At 40.7% G+C, this 26,452-nt stretch overlaps 3 protein-coding genes across 4 annotated transcripts; 2 read left to right on the top strand and 1 right to left on the bottom strand.

The window, feature by feature from the left end:
- The first annotated feature begins 1,169 nt into the window (after positions 1-1,169).
- Positions 1,170-4,700, top strand: LOC114439844 (transcription factor Sox-8). Its single transcript, XM_028412029.1, has 3 exons — positions 1,170-1,797; positions 2,088-2,323; positions 2,445-4,700. The coding sequence occupies exons 1-3, from the start codon at positions 1,388-1,390 to the stop codon at positions 3,197-3,199; spliced, it is 1,401 nt and encodes a 466-aa protein (XP_028267830.1). The 5' UTR covers positions 1,170-1,387; the 3' UTR covers positions 3,200-4,700.
- Positions 4,701-16,626: 11,926 nt separating this feature from the next.
- Positions 16,627-19,610, top strand: nosip (nitric oxide synthase interacting protein). The gene is made up of 10 exons (XM_028412648.1): positions 16,627-16,754; positions 16,951-17,055; positions 17,408-17,513; positions 17,770-17,851; positions 17,953-18,088; positions 18,160-18,314; positions 18,608-18,724; positions 19,018-19,088; positions 19,174-19,282; positions 19,367-19,610. Exons 2-10 carry the CDS (start codon positions 16,986-16,988, stop codon positions 19,436-19,438), a joined length of 918 nt encoding a protein of 305 aa, XP_028268449.1. The 5' UTR covers positions 16,627-16,754; positions 16,951-16,985; the 3' UTR covers positions 19,439-19,610.
- rcn3 (reticulocalbin 3, EF-hand calcium binding domain) lies at positions 19,604-24,040 on the bottom strand. 2 transcript variants are annotated; one of them, XM_028412647.1, is made up of 8 exons: positions 23,949-24,040; positions 22,594-22,820; positions 22,316-22,509; positions 22,072-22,244; positions 21,920-21,980; positions 21,747-21,838; positions 21,541-21,648; positions 19,604-19,844 (listed from the first exon to the last, which is right to left on the bottom strand). In XM_028412647.1, the coding sequence occupies exons 2-8, from the start codon at positions 22,809-22,811 to the stop codon at positions 19,737-19,739; spliced, it is 954 nt and encodes a 317-aa protein (XP_028268448.1). In that variant the 5' UTR covers positions 22,812-22,820; positions 23,949-24,040; the 3' UTR covers positions 19,604-19,736. The 2 variants fall into 2 exon arrangements, with proteins under 2 accessions (XP_028268448.1, XP_028268447.1); XM_028412646.1 differs by lacking the exon at positions 19,604-19,844 and adding an exon at positions 20,429-21,042.
- Positions 24,041-26,452: the final 2,412 nt, after the last annotated feature.

The raw sequence follows: 26,452 nt of genomic DNA, 5'->3' as shown, positions 1-26,452 counted from the left end.
TTGAGCAAAGCAAACTGCCGTCCAGTACAAACATTACCTTGTCTTTTCAGGGGAGGCCGGTGATAAAAATCATCCCACAATACATGAACAAAGACACCTTTAACAAAGGCAGTGATTCAATCTACCCTCTTATCTCCTCTGCTCACTGTATCTTTACTGTCATAAAATGCTTTGCTGGAGTTGACATACGGATCACAAAACTACCTGCCGCAACAAATTAACTTCCACCTCTAATGCACAAATATCTATTAACAATTGTGCATGCACAGGCTTGTGAAGTGTGTTGCTTAACTCACAGTAACCAGACATCAGTCCTGGGTCAAGTTCTGCAGCTACAATCATTTGTTTAGATTCAAATTCAGTTCAATTCACAGAGGCAGAGGAAAAATCTAAAAACACAGACGTGGAGGGTTTAACAAATATCACACACATGCAACAGCCAAAACCACTACTGCATAAACGCTATATTAATATCCAAGAATATTCTGGAAGAAAGGGTCGTCCTCTCTCTATGACAATGAGCTCTGTCAGATTAGATTAAGGATTTAATTGGCGTAATTAGCAGATACATGCAAGCTATTCGTTATTCTTTACAAATTAAAAGCACACAGTTTTATGTCAAAATCTATTCTTTTATCTGCCAGAATAATTATCCTTTTTTACACTGTTTCTAAAGGTCAGTTTTATTGACATTTAATGTCAGACTCTTTTTTGGTGGATGAATATCCAAATAAACTATATAATAATAACATAATAGCCAGTATCCAGAAGAAAGTAACTCACGTTTATGTATCAACAAACATATATCATCAATTATATTCTATATCATATAAAATGTAGACTTTTTGTTGTATTGACAGAAACATTATTCATTCACACAATCTGTTTCTATACTAAGAAACTTTAAGGAAACTTTTTTATATTTCCTATCAACTGTTATAGAATTATCTATTTGTTACACATCGTATGCAACTTTAACAAAAACAGAACTGTGTCAACGATGGAGAAAAAAAAATCATTATAATAATGAAGCCCACATAAAAGTTTGAACCAATAGGAAGAAAGTGGTGATTTGTTCCAGCCAATCCGAGGCTGAAGGTGGAGTGACGATTTTAAAACTCCAACTCAAGTTGCTGCAACATGTAGCTCTACAGCTCACATTGTGAACCGCAACTTCCACAACCGCACCCCCCGTTTTGACAGCCTCGGAAAACGAGACAAACAAACAGGAAAGCTGAAGCAAAACCCGCGGACTGAAACTGTTCGAGGAATTTACTGTGGCGCACCGTGCGTAAAAGGCGCACTGGCGCACTTTGTTGAGAGCTTGAATTTCAGTTTTTAATTTAAGATTTTTTCCTCGGATTTGTGCCCAAGGACTGAGCAAATAATGTTAAAGATGACAGAGGAGCATGACAAGTGCGACCAGCCGTGCAGCCCATCGGGGACAAACAGTTCCATGTCCCAGGACGACTCCGACTCCGATGCTCCGTCCTCACCTACGGGCTCCGACGGCCAAGGATCCCTGCTGTCCGGTTTGGGCAAGAAGATGGATTCCGAGGATGATGACCGGTTCCCAGTCTGCATACGGGAAGCAGTCTCTCAGGTCCTCAAGGGATATGACTGGTCCTTGGTGCCTATGCCCGTGAGAGGGAATGGATCTCTGAAGAGTAAACCTCACGTCAAGAGACCCATGAATGCGTTCATGGTCTGGGCGCAAGCGGCCCGCAGAAAACTGGCGGATCAGTATCCACACCTGCACAATGCAGAACTGAGCAAGACGCTCGGGAAACTTTGGCGGTAAGGAAATAATTTAGCAAAATATTAACATTAATGTCAAATGTCTACACCGAAATGACTGTACAGATTTTGATCATGGCTCATAACTGCATAAAATATTTACATACATTACATATATACGCATGCCAGAGCTATATGCAATGTATTAATTACATTTTATAATGAATTAAATAAAAGCTTTATAATGCTATTTTTGTAACTTTTCCTTTCCTTAAAATATGATTTTTGTATAGTTTACTAAAATACATGTAGATATTTTCTAAATGAAGTGCATGTTACTTTCATCACAGCCTGCTCTCAGAAAGTGAAAAGAGGCCATTCGTAGATGAAGCAGAGAGGCTTCGGATCCAGCACAAGAAAGATCATCCAGACTACAAGTACCAGCCACGGCGACGAAAGAATGTGAAACCAGGCCAGAGCGACTCAGACTCAGGAGCAGAACTGGCACATCACATGTATAAAGCTGAACCAGGGATGGGAGGACTGGCAGGAATGACTGATGGACACCACCACCCTGAGCACGCAGGTACACATTTCATACAGCATCAAACAAACTGTGCTGTGTGATTGTTGTAGGTTGATTTCTTTTTAAATGTCTTTGTATTTAGAAAGCTGAACCTTCACACTTGGTATTATTTTCTTTTCAGGTCAGCCCCATGGTCCACCTACACCACCCACTACTCCCAAAACAGACCTGCACCATGGTGTGAAGCAGGATCTGAAACATGAAGGCCGCCGTCTTGTTGACAGCAGCAGACAAAACATCGACTTCAGCAACGTAGACATTTCTGAGCTCAGCACTGATGTCATCAGCAATATGGAGACCTTCGATGTCCACGAGTTTGACCAGTACCTCCCGCTCAACGGCCACGCCTCAGGCTCCTCCGCCCTGTCCTCAGACCACGGCCACGGGCAGGCTCCGGTGCCCAGCAGCTCTTACACTTCCTCATACAGCCACGCAGGCAGCAATGGGTCAACATGGAGCAGAAAGAATGCCATGTCCGCCTCCTCTCCTGCAGCCGGCGATGTGGGCCAGCACCGTCTCCACATTAAAACGGAGCAAATGAGCCCCAGCCACTACAGCGAGCACTCCCACGGGTCACCCTCACACTCTGATTATGGCTCCTACAGTAGCCAGGCCTGTGTCACCTCAGCCACATCCGCTGCCTCTGCGGCAGCCTCTTTCTCCAGCTCCCAGTGTGACTATACTGACCTTCAGAGCTCCAACTATTACAACCCTTACTCTGGCTACCCTTCTAGCCTCTACCAGTACCCCTACTTCCACTCATCTAGGCGGCCCTATGGCAGCCCAATCCTCAACAGTCTGTCAATGGCTCCGGCCCACAGCCCCACCGCCTCCGGCTGGGACCAGCCTGTCTACACCACGCTGTCTCGACCTTAGGGGGACCAGAAACAGTCTGTCTACACCAGAGACTCGTTCAGATCGATGCACTACTAATGAATGAAGTAAGGAGCAGGTGGAGATGTGTGTGTGTGCGCGTAGGAGCTAGTAGGCTACCTGTGACCATTTGAACACGAAAACAAAACAAAAGAAAAAGTGCCTGCTGATTTTATACAAAGTTATATTGTTGCGATGAAAACACACTTGTACAGACTTTTTACACAACAAAAAAATAAGAGAAATTGTGTTGTTGGTGAGCCAAACTCCTCCATGAGGACATATCGCCTACGCCTACATCCTGTACATCCCCTTGCTTTCCAGTTAAGATTGCACGTGTGTGCACAGTTGAGGTTTAACACAAAGGCCTGCCACTGAAAAGTGCAGGATTTGGAATGGTTTAGCCTAACTATGCTACATCAAAGAATGTACACGGGACCAGTCATGTGAATTTCACCAGAAAATTTACAGTAATGGCCAGAGCTATATCGCAGCACACTATTTGCATCAGTGGATCAGTCTTAAAGAAATTGCTCCTATGAATCTAGTGTCATTTTAAAAGTCTTATATGTATTTATGTTCTTGCGTTATTGATTTTTGTTCTTAAGTAGATGAACACATGTAATGTGGGTTTGGTTATTTAGAATACTGTTTGGCTTATATTGAAAATCAAGGTAATTTAAGTAAAAGGACAGCATTCGCTAGTATTCCGTTGAATTTCCAGAGACGTCTCCATTCCAAGTTAGCAAGCAAACAGACGGGACCAACAGACTCGCACAGGACAGAACAGGTGTCTTAAATCTATGCTTGGCAAATTGCGATTAGTCATGATCTAGGGTTAAAGGAAATGGGGTAAAATAACACCACACACTCTGAGTGACATGTCAGCTGGACCTCCTGTATATGTCAATGGACAGCACAAGAATACATACATCGGTGTGTGTGTGTGTGTGTGTGTGTGTCAGGGAGATGCAGTGGTGTCACACATACAGATGCATGTATACGCCTTTTCCCTGGGAAAGTGATATCATGACATAATACACACAAAATGACAACTTCTAACACAGAATTATCCATTACTCAAAGGCTCAAAGTATTTAGGGATAAAGGTGAGTGAGTGAGTATTTGCCTATATTTATCTAAAACATCAAGTGCCAACTCACCGCTGCAGTCTTGCATAAAATTATTTTTTTTTTTGTGCCTTCTAATGCTTATTGTCAGTATTTGAATACGAAATGAAATTATTAACAAACTTCAGGCAGCACACAATCCACTCCAGACAGTCTGCCGGTTAACTTGCTCCTGGCTATGTCCTTAATTATTTGAGATCATTCCTTGCAGCCTTTCTACAGTTTGTAATGTTCTGTGCCACGCTGTGTGAGGAACATTTTGTCCACAGAACTGTGTTTTTGTAAATCACTATGGTGTATCATTTTGAGAAAAGGCTGTGAAAATGATTGTTGTTCTATTAACTAGAGTTTCACACACGCACAGCTAACTCATTCGCTGGCCTTTTTTTTTTTTAAATAAAAGATACTTTTTCTTCAGATTTGTATTCGTCATTCTTATCTGCATCCACATTCAGTTTGACTACTTGTACATTTAAATATATTTTGAAGCTGTTTGTGAAAGAAATTAAATAAATAGAGTTAATTTAAATGAGCAGTGGTGTTGCTGGATATCAGCTGTTCATATTAGCCTCATTGTTTAACCTACGCACTGTAAGAGAAGACCAGTGAGGCTTTTAAAGAACGATCATTTTCCCTCTGAGTAATTAACACTTGACTGAGTTTACATCTTTAATTATTATTCTATGACATTCCAGCGCTGCTTTACAATTTTGGTGCCACCTTTGAACCTTTTGACTTTAAAGGCCAGATAGCTGACATCTAAAATGTGCTTGTTGACGTGTCTATCAAAACAGCCGAGCTCTGATTTTTTGATGAAACTACCAATGAGCAAAGAATGAGGAGAGATCCTATCTCCTCTAGTCCAGTGGGTAGAAGTTGTCCCTGGCATGCATGCCAAGCAGCCGTCCCTAACCAGACCAGAGAGAAGCCAAGTGCCAGGGCCGCGCTGCTGAATTTTAATGATTCATTATGCTGTGGAGGGGCCCCATTGTGTCCCTTTATCCGGAGAGCTAGAAAGGAATTAATTGGACAGAAAATGGAAGGGCAAGGGGAACTGACAAGCCATTAAGAGGGTCCTGAATGGACGATTAGATGCACATGGGGGAGGATTTTTACCCCCCCCCCCCCCCCCCCCCCCCCCCCCCCCCCACCTCCCTGTCTCATATCACGGCGCTCCACAAACAAAAAACAACAGGAACAACAACCACAATGACCACCAGACCAAACTGCAGAAATAATATCAGCGCACATAATCTGTAGATAATAAAAGAAGATAATACCACAGCAGATGGGGCGTGGGTGGCTAAAGAACGACTTGTTGTTTTTCTTCCCTCAAACTCTTTTTTTTTTTTCACAAGTGTTTGCCAAATACTTTCAGGAGGAACTCTTGAGAAAGAACAGGAGTGAATAAAAGTGAAGCAAAAAGGCTCTTCAGGGTGCTTGGGTCCTGTTTCCCTGGAACTTGTCCACAGTTTCTGATTGGGCCTCTTGAAAGCCCTACTGTAAATAGCTTAAAAAATGAACTGCAATGGGGCACTTTACTATGAGCGCAGTATACTGAATGAATGAATGAATGGATGAATGAACATTTTTACACTGCACACGCAACTTTGTCTAAGTAACACAGACCATATATATATATATATATATATATATTTACTCGACAACTCAAAAATGTACACAGCCACACTAACATACATATGCGGGTGGAAATAAAAGCTAAATAATTTTTGACATCGCTCTGCTGAGGCTGTGCTGACATTCCAGCTGTCAGATTTATTGTTGATGGAGGGAAGGGCGTCACTGACCAAAGCGGGAGTCGTGGTCTCAGACCCAGAGGACATGAGGGGGAAGCAACGATGAACCCAGTACAACTGGTACCCTCACCACCTGACCACATCCCATTGTTAGGAGCAAGATAACTCGCCTGGTAATAGTCTCATCCCGCCTAATGAGCCTGGCTGACTCAGTGCAGCATGTTTCAGTGGAGAGTGAAAAAAAGAGGGAGCTGGGAACTGTGAAAACCCTAAGAATGCGAGGCTGATTTGCAAGGGAAATGAAGTGGACATAAAGCATGGTTACTGCCTGCCGCTGAACTGCCCATCCTCATTCCACTTGATGTACTCAGTTCCTTTTAAAGTTCTCTGAATCTCTGTCCTGCAATGAGCCGTCTCATCATTAAGTGCATTTTATATAACCTGTAAAAAGAATCCTACACCCAACTTTAATTTGAACTGGAGTAGCTGCGGTTTTGTGTTTTTTTAACCATTTCTACTGATCTTGTGTCCACCAGAAGTTCAATGTGTTGAACTAAAAATGGAGCAGATCAACTTTAATTTGCAACAGCTGAGTATTTGCATCTCTTTAGATCAAGTCAAAGCGGCACACAGCAAGTCGCAACGCTTCCAAAGCAAACTCTACATTTTTGCCACCCCAAGCTAACGACTTCCCAAGGCTTATTTTGTCTTGTCTCTGTGTTCTTCTCACTAAATAAAGGAGCCTACTTTATTATTGGTGCCTCTTATGTTTGCTGGCGTGACCAGGCCAAACAAAAACAGGGTGGCAGACAGAACCAACATGGACTTCCTTAGTTTCTGGGCCCACATGGAGAAGAAGTGAGACAGTGCTAACACTCCAGCTTTGAACTGATGCTGGTTTCCTCCAAAGCAATATCCAACAACCTAACAACATAACCAAAAGAAGGTGTTTGAGGGGGGAAAAAGAAGTTCCTTCAAATATGTTTGGAGTTTTAAATCCCAAACAAACTGGTTTTTCGTTTAAATGTCTATAAAGCTGAAGTTTGTTTGTACTTTACAGCAGAAAAATATCTTTGTAATTAAGGAGATAAATAACTTAAGCTCTTTGAAAACTTTATAATCATCAAATTTTAAATCTTATGCTTAAATCAGGCATGGAAAAAAAAAACCTATTCGGAAATAATAATACGTCCCGGTGGAGCGTCTGTCTGATTATGGTTGTTTACTGAAAAGATAATCAGACCTGGGTCTAAAAGTATTTGCAAATAATTCTCAGTGTCTGTTTCAACCTGCTTGGAGTGCCAGATGGGAGGGATTACTGCGCCAAGGAAAGTCAGAGAGTGTCAGGTTACTTTTACTTCTTTCCGATTAATGAAACTTTCTTATACTATAATTTCACATTTGGTTAAAAAAAACAAACAAACAAAAAAAGATTTCTATGAAACTATTCCAAGGTCAAAGGCTCAATATTAATGAAATCAATAATGAATATATTACCAAAACTGTAAAATACTGATATTTCTCACCACAGGTGAAGTGTTCTCATTTAAAAGAGAAAAATAAAGAAAACTGAAAAAAAAAACATACAGCAACAATTTGACATCTGGTCATGTTCTGTTCCCTGAACAGTTGTCCACAGTCTTTCACTTTCTTTTTTTCATTTGTTCTCTCCTTTTCACTTTTCTTGGCACATCTTGATTGTGAATGGGGTGGCAGCATAGCTGCTCATCTTATTTCCACAGCTTTAGGACTTGTTGATTAGTAACTGAGGCTGTGTTTTCATTGTCACAGCTTTCTGCTTTTGTTGAACTGTGGCACGGTTCCATCGTCATGTACTTTCTCCATCTTTACTTGAAGTTATCTCCTCTCAACCTTTTTCTCTTCCACACTTCCTGTCTCCTTTCTCATGAGAGTAAATTACTGTCCCATACACAGATTTGTTTTCACCAGTGTGGAGAAGTTAACTCTTTAAATATATTTCAGCACAAATAAATAAAAACACATGTCTTTTAATGGAATTACATTTTGGAAGGATTATATAATTGGATGACTAGTTAGCTGACAATTCTAACAGCAGCTAATCAGGTTGCACTTTAACAGGCAAGGGATCAATGAAACTCCAATTACTTTTAAAATTAAAAGTCAATCATTGAAATGTTAATTGTAATTTCATTCAGTTACACATGATACCCTGTTACACTTTACATGATTAATATAAAAGATTCCTAAAAGGTAAATCACCCAGTTTTTCATGTAGTTTAAAAGATTTATTTTCAATTTAAAGCAAGCATACGGCATTTGATGGTTATTGAAACCTACAATGATTTATTCAAAATTGTTTTGTCAATGAAGGAATCTCTGCTCAGCCTGATGTAATTAAGGATGATGAATTAGCATATTATTGCCCCCCTACACACATTCACATTGTTACCCTGTCCCACAGCCCCCAGCACCCACACAAGTTGCTCTCTTCTGTTACCAATGAGACGGAGGAGAGAGAGAGACAGAGAGACTGAGGCAGCAGCATGTAGAATCCTGTAAGACCCTGGAATGTCGAGTGTGGGAGGAACATTTGCCACTAAATTTTCATGCTACTGATGCACATAGGTAGAAGAGGTAGAGACAAGGCATGAAAAAAAGAGAGGTAGGGAAAAGAAGTCAACAAATGATGGACAGAGAGAGATAGAGAGAGAGAAATGAAAGGAGTAAACAAAGAGATTCTCAGGTAGAATGAAGAGGAAAAATATTTCTCTTGTTTGCAGAGCTGCTTGGCAGAAAGTGCAGCAGGGACAGCAGGACCAGAGTTTTAAATGTTGCTCAGTGTTGGCAGAGCTGTGTGTGAGTGCACTCTGTGGGAGCACCAAATCTTGTCGCCCAGCACAACATGGCGATTCAGACACAACAGCAGAGCCCATCAAAACCCATTTACTCTGCTAGTGCATATATAACCCACAAGCCTGCAGTTCTCACAGGGCTGTATACTGTAGTGCCATGAGGAAAACATTTTAAAACCGTGTCTGGGATGCCACACTTTTTCTGGTTTTTGGGCCATACTAAAACAAAAAAAGTACACCACAACATATTAGGTGACCATTGCGATATTTATTTAATATGCAGATGATCAGCAACACATGTCCATCCTCTCACACTTGATAGCGTTTGTGGTATGACAAAGAGCAGGGCAGAACAGGAGAGAGGAGAAAAAAAGGGAATAGTTTGTTCTCCCATGTGGTTTTGGCCCATTCTGATGGGCTTGGAGCCACGCCAGTCTATCCTTGGTTCAGCCTTTGATATGGATGGGCTTCATTATGTAACTGAATCTATTGTCAAAAGAATAAAACAATATGGGGCCAGCAGGAGTGGTGGTGTGTTGTTTGAGAATCTAAAAAGCAAATGACTGAGAGGCCTTTTACACCACCTTCTGTCACCTTATCACAGTCCCAACACTGTGAGCAGTGCTTTCCTTTTCCAACACAATGCATTAACATGGGCTGATCTCCAAATAGGTTTCTCACCTTACAGATATAGTGTTATATGTTAGCGAGAAACGCTTCCAGAATTCATTCAGAGAATAAAGCCTGGTCTTAATTGTGGAGATTATACCAACAATAAGTATAATCAAACCATAGATTCTAAATAAAGGTGGATGAAAACCTTCATGATGCCCCCCGAGAGATTTTCTAAAGCGTGGTTATGGTTGTCACTAACTTGGCAGCATCCACTTAATTCATCCAAATATGGATGGAGGGCGAGTAGAGTTGAGGTGGATGGAAGGCCGTGTAAGCAGGCAGCTTGCAATCTGAGGTGGCATCCAACTGTCACAGGGTGGTCAAACCTTTATTCAAGTACAAATCGAATTCTTAATTTGAATGGGATGGTTACATAAAAACAGCAAAATCATCTATAAAGACCAATACTGCACTTTGAACCACACTGTAAACATGTTCATTTGCTAACATGGAGGTCTATGTGGATGAACTTGCTTGTGGAGACAACCTCATGTGGCCATTTGTGGAGCTGCAGTTTTTGGCCCTTCTGCCTTGGCCTCATTTCTCAGCCCTGGAGGTTGCTGCTTGCGTAAAAGAGATTTTCTCTAATTCTCTTATGCAACACAAAACTATCAACATTTTAGACTCACCACCAAACACAAGAACTTGATCAGCTGTATCTTGTCAATAAACTATTGCAGCAGGACCGCAAGACACACAAATGGAGGTAAGACAACCATGACACTAGCTTTCAACCCCATTTTCTCCTGCTATGGTTAAAACCTCTCTTCCTGGGACTGTGGACGGTCCCAGCAGAACTGGAGAGCTGGGACTGCAGCGCTGATAGTGGGAAAGAGCTTCAGCTTTTTTAGTGGTCTGCTGAGTTCATTATGGTTGAGCTATGGTGAGAGCAACAAACCCCAGCGTGGTTGCAGAGGTCACCCGCTGCACAATGCTCTGGCGCCTCCAACCCGACACTGGGTCTTTGACCGTCGCTTGCTCTCACACACAGAGGAGACGAGAGGGACATAGAGGCCCAGAACTGTGGATTTAAGACATTGGAACTGCGTCTCATAATGTCATCCCTGTGCTGGAGACCAACAGATTGATTTGACTGCAGCAGCTAAATGCTGCTCAATGCAAAGCGCCTGCAGCGAGTATATATTTGGACTACAGAGGCTGAAGGTGATTTGAATGAATGAAAATGAGATCAGCGTGTTTGCTGTTTGAAGGCAAGATATTGGAGGGTAAAAGATAAAGCGTGCACATACTTTACAGGCATGATAACTTGTGACACTCCAAACTTGGGAAGAAATGACTCACTGTATGTAAACCACCAAAGGTACAGTGGTCACCTTTCTCTCCTCCCTTATTCTTTATGATAATGTTTGGCTTGGTCCCGGTGCACCATCCGTCTTTCTCCTAGCAATTATATTAATAATATTCTACAAAGAAACTACAATTTTTGACAGCAGTATGTTGACTTTTCAAGAAGGCCAGGAAGCATTATGGGGAAAAAAAAAGATAGCATGTGGTCATGTAGCTGACAAAGCACACTATGACGACCAAGTCAAAATGGGGTAGAGGGATGTTCAGACTTCCAACCACAGACATCATTTTTTTTCCCCTCTACTTTTTTTGTGCTTTTCATATGTTATCATACTCAGCCAGTGTACATTCGTTTAGACACCCAAACGACATGGTAAGGGTTTAGAGACAAGATCATGGTTCAAGTAAAACATGACCCTTTGAGGATTGTACATGCATTATATTCATACAACCACAGAAGCAATTGTCTTCAGTATTTGATGTCTACCATCATTGTCCTGGTGAGGTGGGATAGCATTACACTAGTATGCCTTTAGGACCTTTGGATTAAAATGACTTTTCCACAACAGTTTACAACAAACTGTAACAGGTTTCTATGCCATTTATGGTGACGAGTCTTACACTGACTAGAGGAGTTTATGTGTATTATATTAAGACAACAACAGGAGAGTGCTAGTGACATAGACACCAGTTGTCTTTTTTTCTGGTATTTTGCTTGCACTCCATCATCAGCCTGGTTTCAATTAGACAAATAAAATTTAATTTCTGCTTTTTTGAATCGTCACTTCTGAAGTGATGCAAGTCATTTCTGATGTATTGTGTTCTAGATGCTAAAACCCCCTCGTGACCATGGATAAAAGAGGAAAAGTCTTCTTCACAAGTATCTCCTCAGTTCTTCAGCCAGAAGTCCGACTTGCTTTTTTTCCCCCTACCACATTCTATTGTCATCTTGCGTCCCACATTCAGTCAAATGTCGCAACCCAGCTAGCTGCATCAGTCATCATCAAAAAATAAACTGAATCTAGCCATTTGTCTTAATGACAGAGCCATGATTTCACGTGGCTATGAAGTAATGGCCGTGTCAAATTTTAAAGGTCTGAAGACCGAGCCAGACTGCAGGGATGGTGACGTGGTGAAAGCCAGCTTTTGCCAGCAAGACGAACTATTAACTGTAGCAGCTAATGAGCTTGAACTTTGACCCCTTACAGGCAGGGGGCCTGGTGCTTGACTGCCCTGGTACTGCCTAACTGTTTTTTATGGTTTAGTGAAGAAGGAATGAATTATACTTTAAAGTGTTCCAATAAAAATAAAGTACTGCATGTTATTATAGTAACCGATTTCTTATTTCATGTTGAAGAAAACATCTGAGAACAGGATTCTAGTTACTCCTGCACTATTTTTCAATTATTCGATTAGAATGAACCTCTCCTTTAACTTTGTTCTCTGTGCAGTTACTGTTTATCTTTTTCCTAATTTGATTCAGATCTCTTTATATTGAGTTAGAATGCTATCATCACGTCTCGTAAATCTATCATTATACTGCGATAAATCACAGATGTCACAGATTCAAAGGTTGCAAGAAAATACACAAACACAAATAGACACACACTTGCTCAGCTAGCCAGGTAGCTAGCTAGCATTTCATTATTTGGCAGTGCTGAAGTGGGGTAGGACAGTGTGCAGTGATTACATGATCGAATGTGAAAAGTGATCTGTAGTTTGGGAGGCCGACTTTTTTTTTTTAATAAAACAGACCTTTCACTGGTTCACTGTGTGATATCCCTGAGAAGAGTTGCTCTCAATGCTGCAGGGGAGGTTACTAGAGGTTAGAAAGCCACACATCAATGGATGGAATTACTAGAAGAGGAACAAAAATCAGAAATAACAGCATAGTCATAATGATACTCTAATTATCTTTACTCTGTAGCTTTTTTTGTGATGACAAGACAAATCCATATTGACAAAAGCTGTCAGGTTGTTTAGTTGTATGCTTATGGCTTCATGACAATGGGTGGCTTGCATTTAGAATCTGACCAAGGTGTGAAAAAATTAATATATCACTGAATGTGAACATGGAAAAAATGTGTGTGTAAAACATTATAAGAATGAATATTAAACACGAGTATATCTGCAGCTCCAACACCACCTAAACTGATTTAAATTGCCCCTTATGCACGATAAAATGAACATTTAATTGCTGTGTAACAATTCCATATATAGACTACAATGTACGACCTGCACGCTTTATGCTAATACAGCTGGGTAGCTTACTTTAGCTGCTATTTGTGTTTACTAAGGAATGTACAGTTCTTTCAAAATTTCTCATTTTCCCATCATTCTTGACACTAAGCTCTCAGCTTTGCTTTCCTTCTTTCCTTTCAATTATAGGGTACATATGTAAAGAGTGTGTGTGTGTATAAATGTAGCCGCTCTCCCAGGATGGGACTAATCCCAGGGTGGCAGGGGTGGAAGGAGATCCAGCACATGTGCAAATCTTTCAACTGTGGTTCGCGATGTTTAGACTTGCTTCGTCAGCACTTCTTGAACCGAGTCCAGAAAAGCTTTCAATCGCCCATAATTCTAGACTCCCTCTGTATTCTAAAGCTCTATCACCCTCTGTGCCCCAAAGCACAGTCCCATCATAACATGAAAAAAATGAAACTAACAAAATGATCATCAGAATGTGATGCTGATTTCCTCCAAGGTAAAGGTTTTTTTTTTTTTTTTTTTTGCCCTGCGGGGACTTTCCGAATATCACTCATGATCTTTCATCACAAGGCACATTGGCACCACCATGACTAAGGTATCACTTGCCTTTCATCCTAAATTCTCTCTTCCCTCTCTCTCTCTTGTCCCCAGTTCTCCTCAGGGCACCTGATTTGGCTAGCAAAACAAGCCACATTCTGGCAGGAAAGTTAAGGGGAATTCCCCTAAATTTGTGGGCCATAGTCCATCTCTGTCAAAATACAACCCACAGTCATATAATATCATCAAATTGCACCCAAGAGGAAGGGAAGATGCATGCATATCACATGCTTCTTTAATCAAATATTTTAAGTTAATACATTTAGCTTAGGATTACAAATCTAATTTTGGTCAAGTTTTATTGGTACTAGGTTTTGTTTGCTGCACTTATATGATCATAAAAGGAAATGTTTTCTTTTCACTTCAGACTGTAGCATGATACCTTTGCTGTTTGTGTGCCTTTATGTATAGTGTGGATTTGTGAAATCATATGAGACCAAACCTTTCGCAGTCTCACTTTCATTTGTGTGCTCTGCACCTTCAGCTACAATAACACGCAGCAGCAAAACACAGGACAACTGCTCAGCACAGTAATAACTTTTGCTTTCTTGGCCCTTGCAGCTGTCCAGTCACCCGGGTCCTTCGTTCATAACAACAGCTGAGGCTCAACCTCTTTACTTGCAGCAACCTCTGTGTCACAAGTGCCAACATAACCTTGAATACAATCCCTTTGGAGTTGCCTCCTTTTCACGGCCCTTGCACAATTTATAAACATTCATACCACAAAACATACTACGTGATTATGCTTCATCCTCACCACACTTCCCATGAACCGCTCAACACATTCACTACAGGGGAAGCAAAAGCAGAACTTCTTGTAACAGTTAAACATACAACTCCCACTGTATCTCTTACAACTCATAACCCACCTCTCTGGTTAGGGGGGAAATGATCAACTACCCGTACGACAAGGAATTTATGTGTCATCCTCACTTTCTCTTGGAAAATATAAGACCCACAGGTGGCTTGAGCTGCTCTGGAGAGGGGGAGCCTGCCCCCCTCGCAAAAAGGAGTTCCACCTGTTCTCCCAGTTTCCACAGAAACCAGTCACAGCTGAGTAATACGACCTTTTTAAACATATACACCAATGCTGTAAATCAATTAGATTCAGGTTCACTTTTGACCTAAATCCAAAAACTAAAATTAACAGCACTACTATTGTTTAATTATCTTAGCTGGTTGCTGGATACGCTCTGTCACGTTTAATTATTAGACAAAAATAATGCAGCAGCGATCTGACTAAAGGGCCTACTACTGTCAACACAAATATCCAAGTAGCTGTAATGATAAGACAACTGAATTCCTATGGTTGTCTGTGTTTGACAGATTAAGTAGCCATATGGCCATCACAGCCATCTGTGCCTTTGTAAAACAACAATGTAATTTCTAATTCATTCAACATAGAATAAAACATTTTGTGCAACACACAGTGATACTACATACTTGTGTCTCTTACCAAGCTGGCGGCTGCCGCCCAGAAGTCTTTGCACCCAGTTATCCTGGTTTAGGAGCAGCAGCAGGTGGCCCAAGTGTAAGTGATGCTGCTGGAAGCCTAGAAAGTGTCCAGTCTGCAGGCCCTGATCCACCTGAAACAGGAGAACAGAGACAGGAGAACATATGGGATTATTAACTTCTAAACTTCATGTACACTGAAAATTACATTTTGTTTATTCTATGCAGCTGATGGCGACACAGGCAAGGAGTGTTCCCACACAACAACAACAAAAAAGATGTGAATAGAAGAAAAGAGATTACAGATTTATAAATGCATGTAACAAAAAATCAGCAGTGTGCTCTGTATGTGTGCCTCAGGGCTGGCCAGCCTAGATCTGATGCAACTGCACTTGATCTATCAGCTCCAGCAGTTTATCAACCCTTTCTACTGATCCCCTAATCATACCGTTTACTTCAGTTCAACGCTTTGTTTTTGTGTAAAAATTAAAAAAAAAAACAAAAAAAAAAACTATAAACTGTCCTCTAACCTGTAGTCAGCACTTTGTGAAAATCTAACAACAGACTATCGGGTAATGTTAAAGCCAACCATCTGGCGTGTCAGGTTATTTCTCACTACCTTAACAGCTCAAACTATGCTGGCAGCAAAGATGGCACACACGGATGGCTTGTTAGGAGCTTTACACTGCCTGGTTTATATTTTTTATGAGTTTTTAGTGTGGCAAAGTTTCTGAGGTAATTAAAAATATTATTTCTAAAAACACAATGATGAAAGTATTTACCTCGTATGACCATAGCCATAGTCTAGAAACATCAAACAAATACATACAGCTGAAATGCAATGATGTAAAAATGTATTGTCTAACATATCTGGTGTTGTGACGATTAAACAACACTATTTATACAGCGTCAGGGTTTGACAACCTGCATTTTTAAACAGAATAGGCTAGGACAGGTTCTTATTTGATCTAAAACTATTTTATCAGATGTTTAACAAGCTATTGTGCAAGAATTGTTTACAAAAGACCTTGTAGAGTTCTGCATTTACGTCAAAGATTACCTGTCAAGCAGTTTAATGTCACTTCAAACACTTTACTTCATTTTTCTTCATATTTTTAACCTCGAAATCTCTTTCAGGCTGTCTAGTGGCATTTAAAAATGGCGCCTACAATACCGCAGCGCCATCTAGCGTCAGTTAACTAACATCACAATGGAAGGAATTTCCGGTGATAGCGGAAGTAGCAAAAATCTTATCTTTTTTGTTTGTTTGTTTTTGTATTTTTTGCACAAATAATATCGCATAAAGACGGAACTAGTTATCTTGACGTCATGCACTAAAGTCTCTCATAAAATGCTCGGTGAAAAAAATCTATTACCAGTCAATATTGTGTCATTCATAGTGTTTCATTATTAACTCCACTACCACTCCAGCATAGTAGGTGGCGCTAGTGCACCTTAAACGTTATATGCTGACGCGAATAAAACAAACAAAAGAAGAAATTGCAACTTCAGCAGCAGCAGAAGAAGAAGAGGATCAGGAGGAAAAGGAAGTTGTATCGTCGTGTTGGTTCGTGTTAATCCTAAATTTATTTTTCAGGTAAACAGAAAACGCAGCTCTGTACATATCACATTATTTCATAGCTGGAATTTTTGAATGCGTCATTTTCGCATCACATTAGATCTGCGCATGTGCGATCGTATGTTTACATTACCTGGCCAGTGTTAGCAACTTAGCTGTTTTTTATTTACTACAATTAGTAACAATACAGAAGCTGATTCTCCAACCCTTCTAGTTGTTTCTATTAGAACATTAAAAACCCGAAGCACAATGACTCGCCACGGAAAGAACTGCACGGCCGGAGCTGTGTACACATACCACGAGAAGAAGAAGGATACATGTAAGATCAAAGCTAACTGTCTTCCAACGTTATTCAGATTAGTGATGGCTGTTTCTGGTTTCTGTCTAATTACGGCATTGAAGTACAATTTATAATATAAGCTCCTTAATTTAGGAGCTATAAGTTATTTATGTCACTGACATGAAACAGTTTTTTGTTTGTTTGTTTACTTGTGGCGTCCTCCCTAGTAGTAACATGTAGTATGTTACTAATAGTAACATGTAACAGTAACAACATACACTGTGAATTAGTTCATTTAAATGCATATACACATGTGTATACAGAGAGCTGAACAGATATATTTGGACACTCTTTCTGTACAATGATCGTGTGTTTCTGTTCTCTTGTTCAGCGGCGTCTGGTTACGGGACTCAGAGCATTCGACTTGGCAAAGATGCAGTGAAAGACTTCGACTGCTGCTGCCTGTCCCTGCAGCCCTGTCAGAATCCTGTGGTTACGTAGGTTCCTCTCACTAATGAACGTCAATAGTTTTACCACTGATTCTACTTCTGCCAAAATAACAGACAGCATCAACAGACTTCTTAGAGATGAGTGATTTTTGTGAGTTGTGTAGCCCTGGTATCTCTATATGATAACATAGTAAAAGGCTCCACCTTGTGGTGCCACAAAAAACCTAGGATCAACATACTGTATAATCTTATTCTAGTGGCTGCATGTATAAACACTGTGTCTCTTTTTTGTTGCTGTCCTTAGTCGAGATGGATACTTATATGAAAAACAGGCCATTCTTGAATATATTCTTCACCAGAAGACCGAAATTGCCAAAAAAATGAAGGTAAGCCAGGTTGTACAATGAATGAGAAGTGAAAAGTAATAAAGAAAACTAGTCTCACATTCTGGGTACTTACCTGTAATATTCCTCCTGTTATCCTTTAGGCATATGAGAAGCAGAAGAAAGCACAGAAGAGCAACTGCCACCTTGAGTCTAAGTCGGAGGAGAGAGAGAGAGTGGAGCGCTTTAAAACCAGCGAGAACAGCATCGTGTCTAAACCCATCAACCCGTTCACATCTGGTCTGTGGCACTATAGTGTATGTGTGTGTAAAGTGAATTATCAAATGGTGAAATACATTGTTTTCTTTCAGGACAAAGCAATGGGAGTGAAAAGGGAAGGGCGCAGAGCAGCTCAGGAGAATCTTCCAGTGCTACTAGCTCACCTTCCACCTCCAGTCAGAGCCTGCCTAGTTTTTGGATTCCCTCTCTGACTCCAGAGGCCAAGCCGACACTCCTGAAAAAACCAGTGAGTGTCTTTTAAAATGTTTTTTTTGCAACCTGTAGAGGGAGTTTTGAACGGGAATATCAGACTGTGTGTGTGTGTGTGTGTGGATTTAAAGCTGCTTTAATTGCTGATGTCATGATATTCTCTGACTGTTTGCTTTGCGTATCTGTCTGATGTTGACACTCTTTAAAAGACAGAAGTCAGGTTGACCTGACTGTCACTAAGCAGTTACAGCGTTTCACTGCTACAGTTGAAGTGACGAATATGAATATGTAATCGCTGCCCTTTTCCTCTCCATCCCTGCCATCTGTCAGAGTAAGACTGTCTTATGTCCCATGTCTGGAAACCCCATTAAGATGAATGAGTTGATCACAGTCAATTTCACCCCACTGGATCCAAGTCTGGACCGAGTGGCCCTGCTCAACCGCCAGGTCAGTTTACCCAACATGTTGTAGTCCAACATCAGACTATGAGCTCTCTGTAAATAGCTGAAATCTGACCTCACACACCACTAGCTTTTGGGAAAAGTCTGAATTTTAATAGATTTAATCTAGAATTATGAGAGGAAATGTTTGATTTTAAAAAGTCAGGATTTTATGTCAGAATTCAGAGAAAAGTTAAGAGAAAAAAATCTGAATTTTGAAATGTGGATTGTTGGTGGTGTGGTTTGATTAGTTTGATTGCTGCTAGGCAATCAAACTCGTGTTTGTTCTGCTCTCCCCAGGACAGATACATATGTGCAGTAACCAGAGACACCCTGGGTAACAGTGTTCCCTGTGCAGTCCTCCAACCCTCGTGAGTGCTGATCTTTGTCTGACTTTCTGATTTTGAGAGTTCTCCGTCTGCTCTCTGTGGGAGTAACACTGTGTCCTGCATTCAGGGGTGCTGTGGTGACTCAGGAGTGTGTGGAGAAGTTGATTAAGAAGGACATGATGGATCCGGTGACCGGAGACACACTCTCTGACAGAGACATCATCCCTCTGCAGAGGGTATGTGTGCACTTCTTTGTACTGCGACATAAACTCATCACATCCTCTTGAAGTGATGCTGATTTGTGTGTTGTGTTCTGACAGGGTGGAACTGGCTTTTCGGGCTCAGGGGTGGACCTCACTGCCAAAGAGGCTCGACCAGTGATGCAAGTCTGAGGCGACAGGAGATCAGAATCTGTCACATTGTGTTTACATAGACTTAGATCAAAAGTGATCGCATTTGTTTGCATTCTTTTTTTTTCTGCACCTGTTATAGTGTTAAAAAACGACATGATGTCAGCTGGATCCATTTTAAGTAGATTTACATTAAACATACAGAAAACAACAATCTGACTGGTCGTGCTGTTTTGTGGTTTAACATCTAGTCAGTGCCCTGATCGTGCATCTTGTGAGTCCTGTTCCCTGCAGTTGTTGAATCTCATGTGAGCTTGGATAATATTTATAAATCATTATTTCACAGTTCATCATGTTCGTCCACGCTCATCCCTCCATAGTCAGTGATGGTGCTGATCTTGAACAGGTCCATCTGGTCGAGGACCTCAGACAGAGACAGTTTGCCGTCCTGGTGAGCAGAGCAGAGGACAGGGAAGGCATGAATAACAGAAATAAATGGACACATCACTATAGTGTGGTTAATTATACTAATACATACCCTCAACAAGCTCCTTGCTAGAAATGCCTTCTTAGTTAATTCTGAAATTCTCCAATCGGCCAATCGGGAGCCTTATCACCTTTTTTAGGAACCTTATCTCACTGGAAAAAATCCCTATTCCCTAATCCAGCTTATCCCAGCAGTCAATGCGGGAGCAGTGGGGTACACCCTGAACAGGTTGTCTTATCACAGGGCGAACATTGACAGACACACAACCATTCACACAGGCGCTCACCCCTCCGGGCCATTTGGAGTCCCCAGTTAACCTAACATGCATTCACCACTGCCCCCCCCCCCCCCCCCTGATAATGCTGATAATTTTAGTATTGGTCCCTTTGGCTTCAAGTTTCATCTGGCACTTTTGTGCTGCTTTTTATGACACATATATAGAAGTTGGCAAAATAAGAAGTACTTACTGTGACAAGGATCCGATTGCTTGGATTATTTTACACCAAAATGACGTCAAAACACAGAATAAAAACTACACATGTAGAAAAAAAAAACAGGACTTTAATAGGCAAACCCCAAAAAGTCAGTAACAAAGCTCCACTCACCTTGTTTTTCTTCTTCCAATTGTACATTCCATGCACTTTTTTTGAAATATTCATATGTTTAATTTGATAAAAACTGTTGTGTGAGACCTCGTTTGAAGCTCCGGAGCTTAAGGAGAAACAGCGTGGAGCCAGTGCATGTCGGACATTTTTCATATTTTAGGAGATTTTACAGTTTTCTTTGAGGATGTGCGGTTGGAATAATAAAAAACAAACAGGCTATGTAAATACAACACAGAGAGGAAGTGTTCATCAGTATCACCCGTACTCACATACACAGTATGTGACACTTGCAAGTACTGTCTTTGTGTATGTGTTGTGCATGTGGTCAAAGGTACGTGATTTATAACCCAGAGTCCAACCCCACCCCCAAAACCACTGTAACAATTCTCCATTTTAGTAAGAAAACAGAAACCTGACTGAGATTCTCTTTAGAAAATGCAAACTCATCAAAGTTCATCGTGTTTTCTTGTTAAGTCTTCTCCATAATTGGTCGCCTGACTTCCCACAAACATGTTCCAGTTGGCCAGAATCTCCTTCTTGGTCATTTTCTCGTCCTGTTGGTCGTTCGATTCCATCCAATATTGGTGCATTTGTTTATGATTGAGGAGAAGAAGAAGAAGAAGAAGACGAGAAGAAACAGAAAGCAGTGCGAGAAATAAGAGTAGCTTGTTAATAATTAACTCAAAATTAAGCCAATCATCCCATCATTAACACATACATTAAAACACAAATTATGTGCAGTTTGCAAAAAGACACTGGATACAGTTTTTTCAGTGTGCTTTCTCGTCGTTTTAAGAATGTATTTTTATTTATAACCTTAGGACATAGCTTTAAGATTAATCAGTCAATTATTGGGGACTATTTACAGCAGCGGATGAATACACATTTTGTGTTGCCGTGAGTATTTATCCTGATCAAAGTAATCTAATGTGTGTTTTAAATCTCCAAATTAACACAGGTCATCGCAGCCAGTGACAGTAAAAACAGAACCGCCTGTTTAACTTTCCAATGGCCTTTAAACGCATCATGTGACTGAGTAGTGACAGGTTTACCTTGTCTGTGTCCGTCTCGTGGATCAAGTGTTTGGCCTCATTGTCAGCGTGGTCGACCTCTCCTGGCAAAACCCACTGGGCCACTTCGGCAGCATCCAGGTAGCCGTCCTGCACAACAACGACACCCCACAGGAGTAAATGTAAGCTTGAGAAACAACGGCGCAGTCTCACGTTGAGGAATGACGACACATATAAGCCATCTTTACCTTGTTGGTATCTCTGTACTCTGAGAATTGTTTCCTCTCTGTCTGGACCCAGTCAGGCTCACTTTCTCCAGGCTCTGGTGTGTACATATCACCTGTGAAGCAGCACACACACACACATTTAAGACAGATAGCCTACAGCAGACAGGAAGCTGGATGTGACGTGAGAGACCCACCAATGTATTCCTCTATGTTGACCTTTCCGTCCCCGTTCTTATCGATGTCATCCATAGTTTCCTTAATGAGAAAAAGATTCAATCAAACTTAATATATATTTTAAAAGCATGAGAAATATTTCTGTTTCTGTTGGTTAGTGAGTAGGTTCTACCTGCACCACTACATCTCTCATGTAATCAAACTCCTCGGGATGAAGGAAGGCAGTGAACTCCTCACGTGTGGCGATACCGTCGCTGTCTCGGTCGGCATTTTTGAAGCGCCTTTCGTCCCGAGTGAGCATGGACTTGTAGGTGTCCTTATCATCAACGTCGTCAAACTCCTCACCTGAAATAAAAAGCTTCAGTGCTCTGGACATTTGTGACAACGAGGTCAAACCTTCACCCTCAGACAGTTACCCAGGTAGTAGCCATAGGTGGTGTTTTTATACTCCTCCCAGCTGATCTTGTCATCTTGGTTCTTGTCATAGTCCCTCCAGTGTTTGTTGACATTTTCTTCGATGTACCTCCTCTGCCTGTGTTTGATCCAGTAGTGCAGCTCAGAATGGGTGATGTAGCCATCCTTGTCAATGTCGATGCGCTCCACTATCTTCCTGTGGGGAGAGATGGGATCAAACAGTAAGTTAGTTTAACACTGCTGAGGCCAATGAAGGCAGCAGCAGGTCAGTAAAACCTACGATAATCTGTCTTTGCTCTCTTCGGGGGTCAGCTGGTCGAAGGTCTTAGCCTCTTCCTTGCCAAGGAAGGCCTCGTGGTCATACTGGAAGCCATGGGCATCGTCATGGACGTGGTCGCTCAGGTCAGCGTGATGATGGACGCGTTTTTCTTGAGCGGGGACGGCGAAGGCAACAGCTGCCAGGACGCACAGGGCTGAAAGTGGACTCAGCAGCATCATGCTGGAGATCTGGAGAGGAGGAGAGACAGAAGATGGCATTTAACACAAGTCAGAGTGAAAACAAAGAGAAGAACGCTTTCATACAACGACCAGTTAATCTTAAAATAATCTGTTGGATGAAATTGGAAGGTAGCTTGCCTCCAAGGTAGCTTTCACACTGAAAGGTGGGGCCAAAGAGCTAGTGCTAAAGAGCTAGCTAAGCAGCAATTTGACAGCAGTGACGTGCACATATAAATCTCCACCCTGTGGTGCTAGCAAGCTAGTTATTATGCTAATGAAGCTAACAGGCCAAGTCTGCTACATACATACAGTTCTAGGTGTTAGCTAAACTATTTACACATTTTAGAATAAATAATTCAGATATTTTATGTAATCTTTATTTTAAATAACGAAATTATAACTGCCCAAAATCAGATACGAATATTTTGTATTTTAAATACATAATTCTGGTACAGCTTTCTGTAAAGACCACAGCGCCCCCGTCCGGTCAGAGCCTCACACTGACGGAACGAGTGGAGTCTCAGCATCTCTCCACGTCACTAAAACGCCTCAGTGGTCCTGAAACCCACTCATGCTTCAGTCCAGACAGCCGAACCAGCACGGCCTGTGAAATGCTTCAGGATCTCTTTACATAACAAATAATACGTGTGGTGGCACAGTCACCAGTTTAGAGATGTGCCGATCATTGCGGCTTTCTAAACTTTAAACATACAGCTTGGAAATCCCTTTAGTGCTGTTACAAAGCCGAATATGTCCAAAGATAGAAACATGTCCGAATTTATTTATATTTATATAAAGGCACAATATAGTTCCGGAGAAAATACATTAGTGCACTGATTTATTCTTCGTGATTGCTGTGTGAGGGTGTGTGAGCTGAAAGCTGAGCTGCAGTGCACCAACATTTCCAATAATCCACATTTAAAAATCAAAATAGGTTATTAAAGTAAGCTAATACATGTTCATCAAAGCCTGCAGGCTACAAATGCCATCATTACGCGCATACTCAGTTTTTGTTGCTTGAAACTAACCACAAAGCTACAGCTATGCAGTATCTGAGACACAAAAACGGCAGTAAAATCTATCAGCTGCTGTACTTGAAGCATCACTTCTTAAAAAGTTAGAAAAAGATGAACTCACAGCTACTTGCAGCTTCTCAGGACTCCTCCCTTAGCAGTGTGTGAAGTGAATATCAGTCCGCGTTGGCAGATTGCATCTTTAAATAAAAGCGGTGCGGAGGCGGGGCTTGTTTCTGAGATGACCAATCAACAGCCACCAAAAGGAGCTTCTAACCAATAAGAAGTGCAACACAGAAGTAAAATACTTTATGAAGGATTCTTATTGGTTGGTAACCGCCACGTTGTCACGCAAATGTGCACCGCTGTATTACGGCACGCAGGGCTGACCAAACTTGAGGTAAACTAAAAGAACTAAGTAAAAAACAGCTGCACACGCTTTAAAGATATTTATAAGAACTGGATTCAAAGGCAAATCAAGAATACCTGCGGTCCTCTAGAAAATGTGCTTTTTTCCTGTTTTTCCTTTTTTTTAAATTAATAAATAGAATAATTTGTATCAAGCTTCGGAATTGTTATTAAATATAAATATTCCTTTTCTCGTCCCTTTTCCTTTTTACTATTTGCTACTTTATTACAATGCTCTCAGGCACCGGTTACCTTGCTCTTACATTACATACATAGATTCATATAACACTGATAATTAGTAATAGTAATCAAAACCTGAGTAAATAATTAAAAATAAAATCAGAGAAAAACATGGGAAAGAAAATGCCTACTGAAAACAACTTTTTAAAGTACTGTAGTTCAATTTAAGTCTTCGTCCAGCAGGTGGCGCACTGGACTATATTCTTAATCTTGATGAAATGGTTTAAAGACTTTTTAAAAGATGAAATGTTTATATATATTTGTGGTGACCATTGCATATAAAAGGTGGGACTACAATTATATGTAGACATAATGTGATGGAGTGGAATTTCTGACACTTGTGAGTGGTGAGCAGCTCTACTTCACCCCGTCTAAAATGATCTTTCACTTTACAAGGATTAAGTTACTCAAAACATTTATTTATCACAGTACATAGACAGAAGGTTTTATAGACAACAAACGTTAGAGCCATCTAAAATAATCACATATCTCAGATCACAAGTGCAAGTAGTTAAGGTCAAAAATGTTTAAATGTTGTTATACAGATACTCTATGTAATACTGACTGACAACAAGAAGACAGGCACTGTTGTCATCATCACCGTCGTATTGCGCAACATCTGACAGACTCCAAACCTTCCGTTAAAAATACTCATGAGACAAACTGACCCTGTGACCTAGGTTCAGTACTTTACATTAAGTGGAATATAATTTATGCAACATGTACCAGTATGTAAAAAGACTGAAATATATTCAGATTTATATTATTTGTATTAGATTGTATTAAGAAAGACGTGTATGCGGTGAGAGGACTGATGAACCGGGTCACATTCTTTACACCTGCCTAAAAGCTCCATGAAACATTCAGACACAGCTGTTAAACAGAAACACAGGTTTACAAAGTCAAAATGCCAAGTGCTTATAAAACGTGCTGCAAAGTTGTTAACTCTCGATATAATGTGTCTATAAATCACCCTGTTCAATAGACTTGGGCTTGTAGTTCAAGTTCAGCTACTTCAGCTAGTGCTGTTAGTATGGCTAGTGATTTGTTTAGGGGCATGTTCTGCCAGCATTTGAACATTTCTGTCCCAATTAGCAAATTAATGTTAGAATCAAGCAGGTCTTAGTGTATGAAATGGTGACAAAGCCACATAATTATGTAAATTAGAGTTGTGTTTGTGTCCTGATATTGAATGAACATGACTTGGTGAATTGTAGCAGGTAGCTCCTTGAAGTACCTTCATTTTTGTGCTTTTGCGCAACTATACAAGACAAAAAAACATAAACAAATGCATAAACAAAAAGGGAAAGTTCACCTCAAAATATCATATTTTTCCGCATATTGCATTTTAAGCTATGCATCAAAAGTGGTTTGATGCCATCTGGTTCCATTAGATTGTAGGAAAAGCAAATCTTCTAGTTGGATAAACAGCTATGTAGGCCACTAGGAAAAATATGAATATTTGATTTAATGGTGAACTGTCTCTTTAAGTGAAATCTTTTGTTACAAATCTGGCAACTGAAATGATTTAAATGAATGGTTCACTTAAGGATACAGATGGCTACTCTTGATTCGAGGCAGTAGCAACAACAAAAAGCACATTTAAGTACATGCAGGCACTAAATCATCTATGACATTTTCATGGTCCATTTAAAATTCACATTTTTCTGGGCTACGACAATTCAAGCTGAAAAGTCATTCCAAGAGCAACACAACAGTCATGACTATTATTATTATTATCATAATATGGACATTTCAAAGATGGACATGCAAGCTGGCAGTTTAGTTTTAATGTGTTGTTTCTAAATCCAGCCATCAGGATCTAGGATGACCATTCGCCTTCTTACCGCAAACTGTCATCATACGGAGGTCAAATCTTCACCTTCAGATTATTTACATTTTTCCAATAGATGTGGTTTTTTATTTAGGGATCAGACCCACATTTTAGCCAGGTCCCCCCAAAACCTGAATCTTGACACA

The sequence above is a fragment of the Parambassis ranga genome, chromosome 8 (genome assembly GCF_900634625.1).
Source record: "Parambassis ranga chromosome 8, fParRan2.1, whole genome shotgun sequence".
In the NCBI taxonomy this organism is placed as follows: domain Eukaryota; kingdom Metazoa; phylum Chordata; class Actinopteri; family Ambassidae; genus Parambassis; species Parambassis ranga.
This window is presented reverse-complemented; position numbering and strand designations above follow the sequence as displayed.